At 43.7% G+C, this 19,790-nt stretch overlaps 1 protein-coding gene across 3 annotated transcripts in view; it reads left to right on the top strand.

Annotated features, from left to right (window-relative positions):
• Positions 1–301: 301 nt before the first annotated feature.
• The window catches only part of plekhm3 (pleckstrin homology domain containing, family M, member 3), a 63,742-nt gene continuing 44,253 nt past the window's right edge, over positions 302–19,790 (top strand). Inside the window, exons 1-4 of one of the 3 annotated variants that reach the window (XM_017703034.2) lie at positions 302–458; positions 6,712–7,638; positions 15,282–15,931; positions 17,097–17,382. In XM_017703034.2, coding sequence (XP_017558523.1) covers positions 7,185–7,638; positions 15,282–15,931; positions 17,097–17,382 — 1,390 coding nt within the window. In that variant the 5' untranslated portion in view covers positions 302–458; positions 6,712–7,184. Of the gene's footprint in view, positions 459–4,632; positions 5,611–6,711; positions 7,639–15,281; positions 15,932–17,096; positions 17,383–19,790 lie in introns of those variants that run through there. The other 2 variants (XM_017703032.2, XM_017703033.2) reach the window with 2 other exon arrangements.

Genomic DNA, 19,790 nt, shown 5'->3' with positions numbered 1-19,790 from the left:
ACATGACTGAGGTGTCCTCGAGCAAGACGCCTAACCCCCAACTGCTCCCTGGGCGCTGCGGATTGGGCTGCCCACCACTCCGGGCAAGTGTGCTCACTGCCCCCTAGTGTGTGTTTGCTCACTAGTGTGTATGTGATGTTTCGCTTCTCGGATGGGTTAAATGTGGAGGTGGAATTTCCCCGTTTGTGGGATTAAAAAGTGGCAAAATGATGTACGAGCAGACTTTTCTGCAGAGGTTACACAAGCTGTGTCTGAACGCCTGTGTGAGACCCCGAAAGTAGCCGAGTTCACTCATTATAAAGGGTGTCTGGACAGCTTGTGGAATTCCTTGGATGCTGTACAAATAGCAGAAGGACAGCTGTTGGTCTCAGTGTGGAGGGAGCGGAACCTTCCTGCTGTGGCTCCAGTTCCCTCCGGCGCGGGCGGACCTGAATGTGACAGTTTGTAAACAGATTCAGGTGAGTCGCTGTTTTTTACGCAATTTTACGGGATTTATGGAACAATAAGACGTTTATCTTGGTTTCTGTATAACGTCTGCATAGTTTGAGGCCATTTCGGCGGACGGGGCTGTGCTGGCGGCGCTTCGTTTCTGTCCAGGGGAGGCAAATGTCATCGTTCAAGGATGTTCGTGACAGCCTGCTGCTGTCCAGGCAAGCTAGGTGGCTAAAGCTAACACGGCTGTGTCGCTGATAAACATCGGAGAGAAGGGAGGTCTGGGCTGGCGGGCAGGCCGCCTGGTTAACCCCGCTTTCCCTAAATGTGTGTTTTAGGAGCTGTGTAAGCTGGATTTTAACTCCCCTTCGACATTTCGCCCCCTGTTAGTGTCTTAACGCTGGGTTTGCGACGAAGCTGAAATTGGCTTCTTATTCGAATTCCCCCGTTCCACCTTAAATCCTCCAGCGGTTACTTTCAGGCGCATAAGATGTCAGAATGGAGCTGCAGCACCATTTAAGGTGGAACGGGAAATTCACGTAAGAAGCCAACTAAAGTCTCGAGGGTTTGCTAGACTTAACTGCTGTACAGCTGTTGCTGCATTCTCACAATACTCGTGTATTATTATTATTATTATTATTATTATTATTAGCACTATCACTACTAAACGCATCCTTTTAAGAGGCTTGCTGAAAAAGTTAGCTGGGTAAAAGCATCAGAGGCCTGATAAAACCTGCACTTAAGCAGCCTCTCTTCCTTTTCTGGAGTATCTCAGTAAAGTAACAGATCTGAGATCAGTGCTATATGCAGATCATAATAATAATAATAATAATAATAATAATAATAATAATTAGTTCAGCTTTAATGCAAAAAAGCACCAAAACTATCATATATTCAGTTTATCACTACAGATCAGCTACTGATAGTCTGTCATTTAGGCTGTAAAGCAAAGCCAGCTATGCTTGATGAAGTGATGAGGATGCAGAGTCATCGGTATGGACATATAATTGGCTACAACTTTTTCAAATATTATATATTGATCCCACATTCATCGCACAGCAGAATGTTTAGGCAGCGTTGGTCCGCTGTGCCGAAATGTCTGCGTTTTATCGATTGCACTGCATTTGTAACCCTATAGAAATGTGTTCTATTTCTCCTTGATGCTAAATCAGGCAGACATCATTCCAGTGTCTCCGTATCATGAATGTTTATCGGCATCAGCCTTACCGTCTTCGCACACGTCGATGCAAAATACAGCCATCAGGCATAACGTTATGACCTTGTTTCTACACTCACTGTCCTTTTTCTCAGCTCCACTTACTGTATAGCTGCACTCTGTTGTTCTACAGTTACAGACTGTAGTCCATCTGTTTCTCTGATACTCTGTTACCCTGTTCCTCAGTGGTCAGGACCCCCATGGACCCTCGCAGGGCAGGTACTGTTTGGGTGGTGGGGCTAACAAAGTATGCAGAGACATCCAAAGTGCTCCTATACAGTAAGTGGAGCTGATAAAATGGACAATGAGCGTAGAAACAAGGAGCTCAGCATCAGCATCAGCAAACAGTTTGCATGTAGGTGCATCTCTGATTCTGTTGTATCTTGAAATTAGAGAGATCTTATATTTTTATAGTGCACGTGATCAGCTGTAGCAAGTATTAAGGATTAATATTGAAGTGCTGTCCTCACATAACAATGAGATTCTTAGAGGCCCAGTATATGGAGAAATATATAACTACAGGTTACGTGTGCTGTACTGTGAAAAAGTGAGGGGTCACATCTGTCTATAGGAGGGACAAATGCCTTTTATCTTCTTTTCGTTTCTGCTGTGGTTAGAGTGACGTTAGGCGAATAGATGGATAAGATGGGTTAGCAGGTTACACAGTATGTCCTACAGTTCATCCCACAGCTCTTCTGCGATATAGGATAAACGTGCACAGACGCTCTTGAACCCGGAACACTGTGTTATGCCAAGTCAGGTCAGCGTGACGTTATTAGGCAGTTCACATTATATGACCAAGTGTTTGTGGATGGCTGCCCATCCCACATTTCCTCTGAAGCCAAGAGTGTTAATAGGGAGTCTGTCCCCGCCTTTTGACGACGTAACAGCATCTACTTGTCTGGAAAGAGTGTGATATTCCTTAAGTAAGGCTATACAGTGGAAACACTCCTCCATCCCCATCTTGCCCAAACTCCCTGAACTCTCGGTGACGTAAACAAGCCGGTCAGAATATGAACAGAAAACAGGGTAGTGGTTAACACCTCTGCCTTTCACACTGTAGACTGGGGTTCAATCCCCACCAGGGCAGGCACCCTACACTATACCAATAAGAGTCCTTGGGCAAGACTCCTAACACCACCTTCGCCTCCCTGTGTAAAATGATCAAATTGTGAAGTCGCTCTGGATAAGAGCCTCAGCCAAATGCCGTAAATGTAAATGTAGTATCCCTCAGTACTTGCTTACTACACCCATATAAATCTGAAAATGTGAATCCTTCAGTAGCATAAGCTTCTGTTCAAAACCACTTATTTTAGTTTGCTTAGTTATTTAAGGTGTCATACTGATTTTTGTTTTTTTTGTGTCCAAGTGCATCATTTTCCAAACAATAATTTAATAAATATGACTCACGTCAAATTATTCAGCAACACATCTTCTGTATGAAAGAATTTGTAGTGCGTCCGTATAAAATGCTTTTTTTTTTTTTTCTTTTTGCCTCCAAATTTCACAGACGTCAGGTGGTGCAAATGTCCAGCGATATATGTTGATTAAGTAAACTATCAAAAAAGGTGATTTAGTTGTGTGAAATGCTAAATAAAATAGTTTAGCACGATTTTATGTGTTTGAAACCTTAAAAGTGCAAAACTTGTTGCAAAATAAGGAAACTGTAAAAATTGCGCAACTCGCTGAAAAACGTTTGTAGGCAAGTTCTTACTTCCACAAATGTGAAGACTGTGGTTCCGTTTACTGTGTCAGGTGGTCTGACCTTAGGAGAACCTTGAAAATGTGTACCTTTTATGATGATGTTTGTTTGTTTATTTATTTATTTATTTTAAAATGTAAACTCAAGTTCAGGGACAGAGGTTTATATGGGTGTCTAAGCAGATGCCTGTTTATTTTGAAATTGGTCTGAAAAGTCAGGTGGCACAACCGGTCAGTCAAATGGTGCAACCAGACCAGCACAGTTAAGTTAAGTGATACTTTTTTGATCCCACAACCGGGGAAATTCCACCTCCGCATTTACCCCATCCGTGAAGTGAAACACCACATACACACTAGTGAACACACACACTAGGGGCAGTGAGCACACTGTCCCGGAGCGGTGGGCCGCCCTATCCACGGCGCCCGGGGAGCAGTTGGGGGTTAGGTGTCTTGCTCAAGGACACCTCAGTCATGGACTGTCGGCCCTGGGGATCAAACCGGCAACCTTCCGGTCACAGGGCCAGATCCCTAACCTCCAGCCCACGACTGCCCCAATAATAACTGAAGTAGGCAATTAAAAGCTTTGGCAACAGTAATTATGTTTAAGATATAAAGTGCATGTAGATATAAATCAAAAATATGCCGGTAGAAAAATCTACGTTGTCATTTTTGATAAGAAATTTTTTGTCATTTTAAAAATGTCATTGTTATTGACCCAGCGTACAGTGTAGCTTTAGTTTGTGAAATATATTTCTGCACATTTTATAGGATATTTAAATTTTTTTAAGCTAATATGTACCGGAAATTACATACAGCAATTATCTGTTTACAATTTTTTAGTCACCCACCTCTAAATCGTCACTTTTCAGCGATGATGCATTCTGAATATTGAATTTATTTAACTTCATCCTTGGTAACGTACAACTTGCCAAGTAATTTTACACTCGTACCGTGTACCGAATTCATTTTATGCATTTATCTGACACCAATATATCTCTGCTTTCGGAAGAAAACCTCATATCTCCATTTTTTTCCGTCTTTTTTCAGTTTTTCACATGATTTGAAAATGCCTGTTGTTCTTTCCACTGTGTGTAAATTTCATGATGAACAGAATAAAAGAAACGGCTCAGAATTACTTGGAAAAAATTCTGGTTCCATTGACTTACATTAAAAGTAAAGCCTGTTTTTTTTTTTTCCTCCTGTAAAGTTGAGATACGAGGTTTTCTTCCGACAGCAGTGATATGTTGTATATTATTGAAAACATTGGTTCAAATGATTGAGTGTTGGTGAGTGTGGCGCAGGGCTGCTGGCTGGCATCTCTGGCCTTCAGAAAAGGGAAATTTGAATGTGTTATCGGTTCCTAATCTGTGGACGTTTTAATAAGCTTGTTGTAAGTCTTGGAAAAATAATACGCTGAATTTTTTGCATAAGATTTTCACAATGAAAGCTATTCTGTTTATACACCTCATCAGACGGCATATACACAGACCCACACATCATCCCTGAGTGGAGCCCTGCTTTGTCCGTGCCTCTGTGGTGGGTGGTAGTGCCTGCTGCGAGAAGGCTAAAAATAGCAATGAGTCTGCATCTCTGTCAGATTGGCTCATCTTTTAGAGGAGGTCAGAGCATGAGTAGTCTGGGTCTAATCTAACCAATACAGCAGACCATGTTCTGTCTGTTTTGGGCCAGCAAATCTGTCTTAAGAGCTGTTAATGCCCCGACATGATCTGTTGCCAAGATGTGCTTTGCATCGCCCTTCAGTATCTGGCTTCGGTATTCCTAGTTTAGTGTCCCCTTGCTTATGTCCGTGTTTGGGCTTCTCTCTTTACCCCGAGTGGTCTCTTGCGAGAAGTTTCATTTCCCCTTCTGCTCACTCTTGTGAAGCACAGTCACTATTTGAGTAAGAATGCAGCAAATTCCTGAGCTCCGGAGCCCATCCCATATCCATTAATCCACATCCCAGTTTCCTCATGCGCACCCGAGGGATGCGCGCCGTCCTGGCATTGGCCAGAGGTGATGTAATGCCCTCTACATAATGCATGGCCTTAAGAAAGTGAAAGACCCTGAGTCAGAGAGCAAAAGGCAGAGGAAATCGATGTCAGTGTGGGAGAGGGGGAAGCCGGTAAGAGGCACACAAGGCAGTAGACAGTATTACATTGAAAGAAATGGCAACAAACAGTGCTCAGTGGACAAACCAGAGAACCCCACCCATGGTCAACGTAGTAAGTGCATGGAGAAGATCTGATCCAAAACCGCCTCAGGTAAAGTGTGTATTTTCTGTTAATTCAGGCATGTATAGTAGGAAATTCCTGTCTGGTGTTTTAGACATTACCTGTTGATTAAATATTCTGGGCATTTAAAACACTTTCTACACTCGTGAGCGGATTATATGCAGTCTTATCTTCTATCATACCGTTGAGCTTCTTAGTCTTTTTGGTCTCGTGACAAGAACGTCCAGGGACAATTATTTGTATTTGGTCTAAATATATACTAATTAGGATAGGAACAAATAAGGTAGAGGGGCAATGGTGCGCTTGTCAACACTGTCCAGCTGACAACAAACATGTCGTTAGCCCATGGATGTAACGTAAGTAAGCATGGTGGAAAAGACCCACTAAAACCCTTGTTTCTATGCTCCTACAGACTGTAGTCCATCTGTTTCTCTGATACTTCTGTTACCCTGTTCTTCAGTGGTCAGGACCCCCATGGACCCTCACGGGTACTATTTAGGTGGTGGATCATTCTCAGCACTGCAGTAACACTGATGTGGTGGTGGTGTGTTGTGCTGGTACGAGTGGATCAGACACAGCAGTGCTGCTGGAGTTTTTAAACACTGTGTCCACTCACTGTCCACTCTATTAGACACTCCTACCTTGTTGGTCCACCTTGTAGACGTAAAGTCAGAGACGACAGCTCATCTGCTGCTGCACAGTTTGTGTTGGTCGTCCTCTAGTCCTTCATCAGTGGTCACAGGACACTGTTGGCTGGATATTTTTGGTTGGTGGGCTGTTCTCAGTCCAGCAGTGACACTGAAGTGTTTAACAACTCCAGCATCACTGCTGTGTCTCATCCACTCAGACCAGCGCAACACACCATCATCACATCAGTGTTTCTGCAGTGCTGAGAATGACCCACCACCCAAATAGTACCTGCTCTGTGAGGGTCCATGGGGGTCCTGACCAATGAAGAACAGGGTAACAGAGTATCAGAGAATGCGTTCTCATTATGAGATCACATCTGGCTCTGTGAGACTAGCTCCTCATATGTTACGCTTTTCATGCTTTGTCATGTAAATGATCTCCTCTAATATTTCTGTTCACTAGAAATTCTGACATACCTGTGTCTTATTTGTCTTGACGCAGGATGTCGATGCCTGGGGGGACTGTTGCACCTCGTGCCACATTTAATTTTCTTTCATTTAGAAATTGCTGCTTCTTCACTTCACTGATTTACTTGACATCCAGGAATCTGTGAATGTGGGGCACCACCTAGGCTAAACAGTGCCATGACTGCTTGTGAGGACTGCCAACCATTTTTCACCCTCCAGCTTTTCTTAGCCTAGCACAGACAGCGATGGTTGGCACGACAAGCAGCGCCTCTTCAGTTGCCTGATTAACGGCGTCGTCTTAAACAGCTCTTGTTTGTCCTGGAAGGGGTTCTAGCCTTCGAGGAGCATCACTTTTGCCAGGCTTCCTCTTGGCCCCAGACAGCAGATGTTCCATCTGTGTTGCCTTGAGGCCTCCGGATCCTCTCCTTCCCAGGCTCACGCACATAAGGAATCCGTCTGCCTGCTCTGCCCCTCCACCTCCTCTCTGGTGCGAAGCCTGTGGAGGTAATGGAGGGCTTGGAGGTTGAGGACATCAGTCCAGCCCTTGAGGCCACCGAGGACTACTTGCACTGCCTGGACAGCGGTCAAGAGGATGGACAACTGCGACCGCCCAAGCTGAAAGAAGTTTCGACTCTGGACAAGTTGAGCTCCAGTGGGGTATGGGGTTTGCTTACTGGGGAGCAACCAGAGATATCACCTCGTAACCTAGCCTGGGCAGAACAGTCCTCCTCCTTCAGCGTGCTTGGCCTAAGGAATGGGAAGAGGAACCGTGCCCGCTCTACCAACGATCTGGCAGCTCATGCCAAGGACGCCAACTCCACCAACACTTCTGGTGGGGGATTCAAGCGGGGGCACAACAGATCACGCTCGGATGTCAACTACCGAACCTTCACAGATAACGGCGTGCCAGCTGTTGACAAGAACACACTCAAGAACATGGCATTAAATGACCAAAGGGAAGGTAAGGATTCAGTCTGTGTTTTTATTAATTTTTTTTTCCTGACCTCATTTCATTTCGGGGTAACTGTTTATTTGTATCCTTGGTCTTGCATCCTTCATTTCTTTTTACCTCTCATTATCACTCGCCTTTACGTTGATTGTCTTCCCCCATCGCACCTGCGTTTCGTTATGTCCGCGCTTCTGTTTACTGCCTCTCACCTGCTGTTTGTAGCAGCATTTCTTTTTTTTTGTCACAGAGCGAAAAATTGGGGATGGTTTACAGGATGGGGCTGGGTTGATTAGCAGTGTCATCAAGGCGAGTGCCTGGATTTGCTGTGCATGTGTTTGTTTGTTTGCATCCATGTCCATTTGTTTGGGCAGGCCGCAAATCTGAATTTGAAAGAGATCCTCGACAAAGAAGGTAATAGTAGGATAATGCAATTCTGTGACAAAATGGGCACAATGCTGTGAAAGAGTGAGTCCCAATTACCCCTGATATTAAGAGGATTAGCATACGAGTGAAAAGGCATTAGTCAGCTCGAGGCAAGGCAGGGATGGCAGCCTGGACCTGGAGTCTTTTTTTCAGCGCTGCTGACTGTTCTAGCCAGTGTTCATTAAGGTAATTGCACGGTATGGGGTAGTTCACCGTTAATATAAGCAATGTTACCTTTTTTCAAGGTATTTCATTGGTTTAGGCCTGTGCTCACTCATTCAGACAAAAGTGATTAATTGCAACCCTCCGAGAAAACCTACACTTGTGTTGCTCAGAGGACTTTGTCACACCTGCCTGGTAGTGCTTGTCACTTCCCATTTTCAATGTGACATCGTCTGGACTGGTGAACGCGAATTGCCGACTTGTCGTCGAAGTGTGCCAAGGGGGAACAAGAAGGAAGTTGAAATAGATTGCACGGTAGAATGCCCTTTCCTTCCCTAGTGACTCCAACCGAGCAGAGCCAAAGCCTGTGGGACATTTAAAGATTTGCATTCCCTCCTTGAAATTCTAATGCTGATGGATCTGTTGATTACAGCAGGGGGAAAAGCCTCAGTGCCCCTCTTTACACCGGATTTCATTTTGTAACATGAACTCGATTCATTTTATTGTTTCTGTTTTTAATTTCAGCCCGGATGGTAGACTCTTCAAAGCCACCAGTTTTCTCGAGTGTATGTGGTGTCTTTAAACCACGTGCTGTGGCATCATTGCGTAAAGTTGTGTTAAAAAAAATCTAGTGAGCGCGCTACACATGGGATTGCGTTCTCTATAATATTCTTTTCAAGATGTGCAATTGTATAGTTAGGAGTTGTACTCGGTTAATTTGTATGAGGAAAATGAATGTGCCTATGCCTTAGAGTAGGGAGGCGCAAGAGGAGGTACATCGTTCAAGAGCTTCTCCACGACAGATTAGATAGCGCTTGAAAACACGACATTCCACTCGATATGCAGAATACAGCAAAACTACGGAAGGAGAAAGTCCATGTGAGCCAAAGTGCAAATTATAAACAAAAAATAATGGAATTTATTGCCCTGAATGACCAGAAATTCTCTGTTGAGGACGCTGGATTTCGTGGTGCGTACTATACCCTACATACCGTAATAACTTACGAATACTTACGAAATTTTGTGTGTGTGTGTTTTCATGCATTGTTTTTTTTAAAGCAGATTTTATCAATATTTTGTTTTTTCTTTCTTTTTATGTTTTTAGTATGTTTGTTTCTTTAAAATTTTCAGTTTTGACCAAGAATTTTAATTTCACTTTACAGGTCATATTGGGCCCAAGAACAATTTGCAGATAAAATATAGTGCAAAAGTTTTAGACAGCTTAAAATTTTAAAATCGCAATTAAAAAGCTGTTTATCTGGGCAGTAGCCTATTTTTTTTTAAGCAAATAAACACTTATTATAACAGTAAATACCATTAATCTTAATACAGTAAACAATGATTTTGTGCATCTCAGTGTGCATCCAGGAGAAATCTGCAATCAGATTTTGCTTTCAAACTTTTTAAGTAATTTATTTATTTATTTAGTTATTTATTCATTCATTCATTAATGTATTTATGTTTAATTGAATATCATTAGAATAAATACATTGTTTTGACAAGCAAAAACCATGCTTTTTAATAATAACTCGGGTACCTGTGACTTTTGCACGTTAGTATAGAAACTTACAAGAATAGTGTTAATAGTCCCTTAAACCTTCATCAAATACTGCTCACGTCTGTAAGACGGTCAAAATATCTTTGCCCTTGATTATTAGGGCTTAAGAATGCTGCCAGAAGTTGGTGTCAAAAGGGAGTTCTCGCTGGTTTAGTTAGCGAAAACAGAAAAAATGGAACACCATACCTGAGTTTGATATCTTTTAAATAACTTGTAAATAACACTTTTTAAGCTGATTGACTTACGTACCGTTCTTATGGGATAAGTTTTCAAAGGAGAGGTGGGGCAATGCCAGTTTACCTGAGGACGTCTGGAATGTTCATGACCAGTTCACGTGGAATAAGAAATCTCAGAATAAATGACAGTGATGGGAGTGGTTGCGAAATTTATGCAGTACCTTTACTTCAATAAATAAAATGGTAGAAAACATTAAAAACACTTCGTTTAGCTGTTATTTCATAAGGCGCTTGAAGCTTTACTGATATTTGAGCAAGCAGTGTGTAAAATTGACTGGCAGAGCACGTTTGACTGGGACTATAAGCACTCAAAAATAGTTAGATGCTGCTCCTCCGGCACAAACCAGTTCATCCTTTCGCACTGTGTGATATCAGTAGTCGGATTGTGCTGGACTTGGTATCTGAGTTTAGTGCGTATTTACATTTGGGAAAATAAATTGAGAATTTCTCTTTGCCCAAAAATTGAGCTCGTTCCACATAAAAACTGAACACTCTGAAGCAAACCTGCCAGTTTCAACCTAATGTGTGTATCTAATCCAAACCAGGAGGCCTGTGAGTTTGCAAATAAGGCTTGAGGCTACTTTATGGTAGAGAAAACACTGCATTTTGTAGTAGCTTTATTGAAAAGGCTTAAATAAATGTAGCTTATTTTCTGATCTGTTTTTATTGTCGTCATTGTACTGGAACGAAACCTCCCAGAATAAACCTTAATGTTAGCTCTCTTTAAGTCAGCTCAATCTGTCCTGTAAGTTACAAGTGGTCATTACTTTTATGGGAGGTTGAAACATATCGAACCCTATTATGATTGGCCTGGTGTAACTGGGAGTTAATGCGTCTCTTGTTTCAGTTTGGCCTTTAAGGCTCTGTCTGTAGAGCCTAAAGCCCATTTATTGATGGTCCTATTTCCCCCCTGATACGAAATGGCCAAAGATTATAGCCCTAAGTTTAAACCAACATTTATCGTCGCATCATGTGAGCTCTACCCTCTCGGTCTGATTACAGCCCTCGGGGAGCGCTGGGCTGTGTGGCTGTGTTGGTGGTTTTAACAGAAAATCGGTTTTGATTGCAGGTTGCGTCTCCTTGTTTTAGACAGAGGACTGTGTCAGGCTCGTGGCGGGAGCCTAATTGAAAAAAGCAGAACGTAGAGCGTAAGCTAATTGTGATCTAGTAGCCCTCAAGCAGGACACAGTCTGTTTGACAGGAACACAATGGAGCTTGCCTACTCATTTGCATGTTTATTGGTCCTCCACTGATACAAGTTAATTAAAATGAACTCTGTAAGATTATCAATCAATGTTTATCTTGAATAGGAATTGTTGGTTGGTCTCTTTTAAAGTCCTTAAAGGGACATGCCGGCCAAAATGAAAAATACAACTAATGCATCTGTTGAAAACACGCTGCTTGCATCCTACAGATGTGCCGCAGTCGTCTCTAGATCAGGGGGGTCAAACTCAACGAGTGAAATGCCACGTTAGAAAATCTCTATAAATCTGTAGGGCAAAAAAAATGCTTTTATTTCATTATTAATTAATGTTATGCTGTAACCTGAGCTATTGTTCATCGAAAACAAAAGCACTCTGATCGTCCATGTGGCGCATGCATGGTGGGGATGCACCGACATGGAAAGTGTGGATACACATAACCAATATTTTTCAAGTATATAATCTGCCAACGCTGATAAACTAAATATGCAAAAAAAGGAAAATAGACACTTGTAGTAGACTTTGAAATATTACATGAATGCTTGAACTTTTTCAAATTTCAATGTTCTCAGGAGCTCAGTCTTTTTAACCTACCTATCTGCTTGAACTAGACACCTGACGTCCTTTCTTTGCTGCAAGTTAATTGAGACTTGGGCTCAGTTTCTGAGCTGCTGAGCTGAAGTTAAGCATTTATGTGGGTTGAACTGCAGCCAAAATGCAGCTGGTCTGTCTGGTGATACGAGTGGTGTGGAATTGCGAAGAATCGTATGCACTTGAGGTGTCACCGCTATCTCATAGATTGATGTTGGGGTAGGCGAGTCGGAGTGCGCATAACGTTGCAGTGCATGCTGGGGACTGTAGTGCAGAGAAAATTAAAATGCTTCTCCAGGCTGGAGAGGATTGTGCTACGGGCCTTGTGTTTGACACATGGGATCTAGATTGATCTTTTTGAGGTTAAAGACTAGGGGAAACACCCCTTCTGATGAAGTGTCTTAAAAGTGGGAGGAACATTTGAAAAACTGCTTGCATGTTGCGGTGGATTTTTGAGGGTGGGCTGTATGAAGTGCTGTTGTTTTTCTTGCTGGCTAGTTAAAAATGGAAGCTCTACATTATTTATTATTTATTCTTATTTATTAGCCTCTACATCTGTGACTGTGCTAGCAGTCAGGATTTCTTTATCACTGTGGGAGGGTTGTGTGGTAGACATGCTGGGTATTGTAGTGAGAAAACATCGATGAACAACAATAAAAAGGATACAAAATCATGACTGCTGTTCAGCAACGGATGCAGGGTTGAGCGATGGAGTACAGGGTGATTCAGAAAGATTCATCCGATTTTAAAATGATTTACAGTGCAGTGAACTGTAAACGGTTTAAATGAGCATAAGCTTTATTATGTAATTGTACAAGGTCTCAGTCTGAACCTCCTCCAGCTGTAAAGACATCAACCCCACAGTCAAACTCATCCCAGACTGGATTGAGCGTGTCGGGTGTCGCTGCGCTCGCGGCTCTTTCAGTGCGATTTCGGAGATCATCCAGTGCTGCGGAACCAGCGACGAATCTTCTGAGCTGTTGGAGCTTCACTGTCGAAGACAGATTCACCCTTATTGAAGCGGAGAATGCAGAGCACTTTCTGCTCAGGGGTCTCATCTCCTCTCAGACTGAAGGGAGCCAGTCAGAAACTCTAAGACCCCCTCTTACAATTGGATTGTGATTGGTTCTTCGGCATCTCACAGTTGTAAAAATATGGAGCTTTGAAATCGGACGAATCTTTTTGATTCACCCTGTGACAAAAACTGTATTAAATGTTAGTCTTAGGCCGGAATGCCCCTTCAAATGACCATATATGACAATCCGGGGTAGACTTACTCAGCTTATTCAGAAGGTTGCTGCTGATTCCTCAGTATCTGGACCAGATGGGGTCATAACTATGTCATTTGATTTTAGCAAAATATGACTAAGCTTTGTCCCTGGTGCCCTTTTTATATATTACCCTTTCCAGGCCTTGTTAAAGTGCTGACCGGCACATTGCCAGCTTGCTAATTGAGTCATGTCAGCGCGCCTCACTTCTTCTCTAGCGTGAAATTAACAATGACCCTTTCCATGGCCACAAACTCGAATGTTCCTTTGAAGTACCGAGAGCGAGAGAAGCCCCACGGCCTCCAGAAAAGGGTTCCAGAAGGCCGAAGAACAGCAGCCCTCCTGGCACCTGATGATGCCTCCTTGACTGACTCAAATTAGCCCAGCGCACAGTATGCTTAGTTTATCAACCTCCAGTGGAGGGAACTTCCCATTATGTGCACTGTGCACATGGAAGTTGCAGTTTTGACTGTTAGATTGCAGATAAGACCTAAGAACAACATTTGGGAAGTTGCTTTTAAACAGCCTTCCATTTGACCTCTGTCAGATGCGAGTGTCCAAGAGTCTGAGGTGCCAGTTCCAAACACCCACCACGATTCTTAGGCTCCAAAGGAAACCTGCTTGTGCCCTGGCCAAGGAAATGTGGGGAAGAAGGGTGCCGTGGAGGGAGAGAGGAAAGGAGATAACGGGGAGGCACTGTGTGAAAGAAATGAGCAGACAGAGGAAGGGCTGAAAAGGAGTGCCCCAGATTAGGGGTCGCTCTCGCCCATTTTGTTTGCACAGTGGTCCTGCAAACAATGATGTTTCTTCCTGCTGAGGTCACAGGGAATTCTTGTGAGAGAACCTTTGCATCGACTCGACAAGCCGCTATCACATAGCAAAATATCATCCATCACCGACCGATGCGAGCATCTGTGTTCATCACTGATAAGTGTCGTATCAGAGAGCAGCTCCTCTGGGAACTTTGGGTCTTATCAAATTAAAATGAGTGTCTGGACCACCCTGGCCAATGAGTCGGACCCCGTGTTTAACTGTGCAAGTGACGGCTGTATGGGAACTGTTGACTCACTGTCTTGTGGACACCAGTGTGAGCGCCTGGGTGTTGGTAAAGCAATTGGAGACTGTAATGAAGTAATGATGAGTCAGTCTAACCGTATTCATACATTAGTGTAACTGCAAAGATGCTTCCACTAATATGATGTCCTGTGTGTTTTTGGAGGTCTCTCAGTTGATCTATGCATTTTTTTTTCCCAGTAATGTTAGAATGGAATATATTTCAGTGTAAATGTGTCTGACTTACAAAACCGGAAGCAAACTGGATTTTCATCTTTATAGGTTAGCAAGCAAGTCAACATGTATAAAAGTGTTTTTATTGTGGTGTTTTTTGTGTTGGAACCGCTGCATTTATGCTGTCCTTTTTGTTTTGACATTGTCTTTTATAGAGATGTGTTGTTTTCACAGCTGGGGGTTCTCGCCTCCCTTTTAACCCTCGTTGCTCACTAGCAGCTCAACACAGAGGCACATTTTATACACAGAGCCGACTACTAACTATGAATGTTGGAGTCGATTTCCATTCCGCCAGGAGAAGGGAAAAGGGTCCACTAAGGGGCCTGCAGAAAGAGGTTAAAGGTGCTGGCTGGGAGTTCGAAGTGAATCCGTAGTGTAGCGTAGTTGATGTGTATCGGCAGACCCGTTAAAGTCAGTGACAGCTGGGCAGCATTTCATCAGTATGTAGGTTTTGCATGATACAACAAGGGACAAACCACTTAAACCATTTGGTGTCGATCCTGAAATTCATTGCACTTATTGTTTTATTCATTTTACCTCATTTGTAACCCTACAGAAATAAATGCTGTTTTTCTAGTGCTCGTCCAGGTGAATCTAGAACCAATTTATACGTTTGGGACTAGTTTAGCAGTATCGCAGTATGCACGTGAAAAAAAATTTGGTTATTGGTATCAGGCCTCACTTCCCATATCGGTGCATCCCTACCATGCATGTGTCACAAGAACAATATAGTAGAGTGCTTTTATTTTTAAGTAATCTATATATAATTCCATCAGCTGATTGGCATTGCTGTCCAAGTCAATTAATGCCAATTTTATTTTAAAATACTTCCCATGTTTTTTTTTGTTTACATGTGTGTTTGATTTGCATATCAGTGGGTTGTGTTTAAATGTTTTCTCTCTCTTTACTGCACACTTTGTTTCCCCAGCCAACAAGGAGGGTAGCCCCAGCCTGGTCAAGCAGGGCATATTGGAACAGAGGGAGGGTCCGTGGGGCCGCTGGAGTGCCTGCCATGTGGAGCTCACGCCCTGCGAGCTGCGGCTCTATTGCCTGGACAGCAGCGGGAACAGGCAACTATGCACCGCCCTGTCGCTGTCGCACTGCCAGGGTGTGGGCGCACCGCACCCACAGGACGGCCGCGTACTTCAGGCGCTTTTCTTCAACAGCACCCGTCTGCAGCTGCGCGCCCCCTGCCAGTGGGAGGCGCTGGAGTGGCGCCGGCTCCTCTGGGAGCGCGTCCTGGCCGCCCGTCCCTCTAACAGTCAGGGGGAACCTCCGACCCCCCACGAAACGGATCTTGACTCCAACTCTGCTGTCCCACGTCCACCGGTCCGTCCCACGGCCCTGCCCCTGTTCACCCAGCGCTGCGCTGACGTCCTTAAGGCGGGCCTCCTGTACCAGCTCAGCGACCTCAACAACTGGAGCACCTTCACCTTTGTGCTCAGCCGCACTCAGCTGCAGGCTTTCCCCACCGAGGGCCGAGGCCCTGTCCATGAGCCGGTTCTGCAGTACCCTCTAGCATCCTGCCTTGCCGTGCAGCGGGACGAGGCTGATGGTGCCACCTGCGCCCGCTTCCAGGTATAGATGGGCTTGCTTACTTGAATACTTAACAGTCCCTTAGAATAAATCATATATGGTTACATGAACATGGTGTCCAAACGTTTGTAGACTGCGTAGAAATCAAGGGTTTTAATAGGGAGTTTATCCCAATTTGGATAAAAGCCTGGGTAGGCTTTACACTAGATGTAGGAACATTTACTATGAGAATTTGATTGCATTCAGCTACAAGAGCATTAGCAAGTCAGGTACTGACGTTGGATGTTTAGTTCAGGATCTCCAACTTTTCCCAAAGGTTTTGGATGGAGCTTCATCACTCCAGAGAACTCTGTTGCGCTGCTCCAGAGCCTTTAGCAGGCACTTGACGCTGGACATGGTGACTATGTTCTGTATAATCGGATATTCAAGTTTGGAGAATTCAAATGGGTTTTCTATAGAGTTTCTGTGTAATTCAAACACTGAGGTAGAAACTAAGTTAAGTCATTCAAAGTGGTTTGATGCAGATGATTCCAGGGCTCACAATGTCTACAGCACAAACATCAGTGAACTCGTATGTCTCTCCTGAGCTTTTATATGTAATGTTGGTGATGGTAAAATAGGTGCAAATCTGAAAAGATAAGTGTTCTTTGGGGGCTGTTTTGCTTTACAGCCCACTGTCTGTACTTCCACCATGAATAGGTCTTAAAAAATGTATTTTAGGCCAAAACGTGATCTCAAAACTGTTGTAAAACAACGTCTCCGGCACCAGGCAGCACATTCATAACCGCTTTATGTAACAACTTTCTGTGAAGGAACATCTGTTTCCTATCACCTCCGCTGTGAACAATTCCGACTCGGTAAGTTTCTGTAAAATGGGGCATTTCACACCAAACCACTGAGCGACTTTGTTTACATCACCTTTAAGTGAAATGGCAACATCTAAGCAGAGCGATATATGGAAATATTTCAGACTTGACGATAACAAATTTGTGTGCTGTACACATGTACAGCTCAGAGTTATAATTTGTAGGCTAACTGGTCAACTGCAGGTCAAATCTCACATGCCTAAAACTCACGAAATCACTAAATCAACCAATCAGCTGTAAATGACCTCATACCCTAGCTGCGCATTATAATTTCATAGTATCTATTTGGAATGCGAGTATCCTAAAGCAAGTATGGTTAAGTTGTCCGTCTCTACTTCCAGGCCATCTTCCCAGACGAGGTGCTTCGTCTGCGGGCAGAGAGCGAAGCCAAAGCCCAGGACTGGGTGGAGGCCCTGCGCACAGCTGTGGCTGCCCAGAGGCCGCAGGGAGAGAGCAGCCACCAGCTAGCGCCCCCTGGAGTGCTGATGAGGAGCAAGCCAACCCGGGAGCGGCGGCAGAGGGAGGCCCAGCGGGCTAAACGGCAGTCTGTCACCACCAGCTTCCTCAGCATCCTCACCTGCTTGGCTGTGGAGAAAGGCCTGACAGCCCAAAGCTTCAGATGTGCAGGTTAGCGCTCTGTTAACGTGGTTGCACATCATATCATCAATATGTTTGACTGCTTTGGGGGCAGTCGTGGGCTGGAGGTCAGGGAGCTGGCCCTGTGACTGGAAGGTTGCCGGTTCAAACCCCAGCACCGACAGTCTGTGACTGAGGTGTCCTTGAGCAAGACACCTAACCCCCAACTGCTCCCTGGGCGCTGTGGATAGGGCTGCCCACCCCCCCGGGCAAGTGTGCCCACTGCCCCCTAGTGTGTTTGTATTCACTAGTGTGTATGTGGTGTTTCACTTCACGGATGGGTTAAATGTGGAGGTGGAATTTCACCGGTTGTATGATTTAAAAAAAAAAGTATCACTTAACTTCTCTCACAAGTAGAAAACATGTCCAAACATTTCATTTTATAAGACCTGTTTACCCTAAATCTGCTTAGCCTTCTTAATTGAAAGTGGTGTCATTAGTGTCATCATTAGCTTGGGAACTGACAGTTCGCAGTCAATTACAATTATCAAATACAATTAAACCTTTAGGTCTTGATTCGTGTAATGTCAAGCCTGAAATAAAGGTTTTTGGACTCATACATCTTTACATATTAACTTCACATATGCCACGCACATCCTCAAAAAGAAGGTCCGGCTCGACAGCTCGTCTGCTGCTGCACAGTTTGTGTTGGTCGTCCTCTAGTCCTTCATCAGTGGTCGCAGGACGCTGCCCACAGGTCCTGACCACTGAAGAACAGGGTAACAGAGTATCAGAGAAACAGATGGACTACAGTCTGTAACTGTAGAACTACAAAGTGCAGCTATACAGTAAGTGGAGCTGATAAAGTGGACAATGAGTGTAGAAACAAGGAGGTGGTCATGATGTTAGGCCTGATCAGTATATACTGAACATGATATGGGTTTTTGGCATATCGCAAACTACTACCAGTACAATCAACATATCTGGGCTCCATGGTAGTGCAAATCCTTTCACTCTTCAGTTGCACAATGCAGTGTCTTATCAGGCTGCTTTCATGACCTGTGAAGGCCTTGAGGTTTTTCCATTATTTCACCCAATGACCTCACCGGAGCGTCATGCCTTTTTAACTCCGGTTAACCGAGACTGCACGGAATAATTTTCTATTACTCAAACAAACAAGCATCCATCTTACAAAGCCGGCGGTGGATCCTCACCGCTGCTCTGTAATTTGGCAAATGGGCACTGTCCCCCGACTCCATATGCTGCACGTGTTTGTTTATGTTTTGCTTCATGACAACATGGTATTATTCATAGCCCTATGCTGTCTGCCTGTGGTGGCCGTGGTCTGCTTTGTTGTGGCGAGCTTCAAAAGGTTAGGTAGACAGCAGGGGAGGAACTCTGTTTTAACTCCATATTCTCATTTCTAAATGCAGATAATAGAGCGGAGCATTGAGGAGATCTGAGTTTTCCGATAATGAGTATCCAATATTTGATAGCAGAAATGTTGGCTAGGGAAGAATGAAAGCGTCTGGTTCAGTTGTGCCACAAGCTTAAACTGATTTGGCACTGAATTGTAAATGAAGTTGTATTATGGCATCAGTAACCACGTCATGTTAAAGTGCTGTTAAAAAAGTATTTGATTATATTTATTACTGCATATTTGTCACACTGAATGCTAAAGAGAGCCATAAAAAGTATAATTTCATTTATTTAACCTCTTATTCTCCAGGGTATACTTTGGTTTGTCTATCTGAATTTACGTGACCAAATCATAAGGCAAGTTATTCAGTAATTGCATGAAATAAATGCAAATTATTTATTTATTCCGTTTATCTATTTTTTGGAAAAGCTCCCCTGAAATGAACAGAGCATGTGTTTTATGGTCTATGCACATTTTTTTTTTTTTTTTTTAGTTCTGCATCTCAGTTTGGTAAATAAAATGAATTTATTATTATACTCCATTTGCCCATTAGCCACGACTTATCACACAATCCTGCTAGACATTTTTCCTCTTGGGGACAGACTTACGGATGGCTATGGCATCGCTGGGGCTCAAACTCACAGCCTCCTGTTGGGGTGATGGTTTAGTCCACTGCACGGCTCAGGAACACATGAAGCAGCTCCGATTTTGTGTCTACAATATGTTTAAAACACTGAAGAAAATATTTGTAGTTCTAACTTTAAAGCTTGTGTCTCATGTGGTGCAACTTTCTAATTATTCACCCACGACATCAGGTGGTTGTGAGTTTGAATCCCGGCAGTGCCACAGCTGTCCATATCCAGAAGCCCAAGAGGAAGATATGCCAGATGGGACTGTGCGATGGAAGGAGCGCCAGCTAGTGGGGAACCTGAGTGGAAAGAAAACACATTCAGGTTTGTTTATTTAACTGAGACGCAGATCTAGAAAGATTAGCTGGGAGAAGTTTTGACTCAACTAAGAAGTTTGAGTCGGTAAACCT

Source organism: Pygocentrus nattereri, chromosome 6 (assembly GCF_015220715.1).
Source record: "Pygocentrus nattereri isolate fPygNat1 chromosome 6, fPygNat1.pri, whole genome shotgun sequence".
NCBI lineage: Eukaryota > Metazoa > Chordata > Actinopteri > Characiformes > Serrasalmidae > Pygocentrus > Pygocentrus nattereri.
The sequence above is the reverse complement of the archived record's forward strand: the minus strand, read 5'-3'. Positions and strand labels throughout refer to the sequence as shown.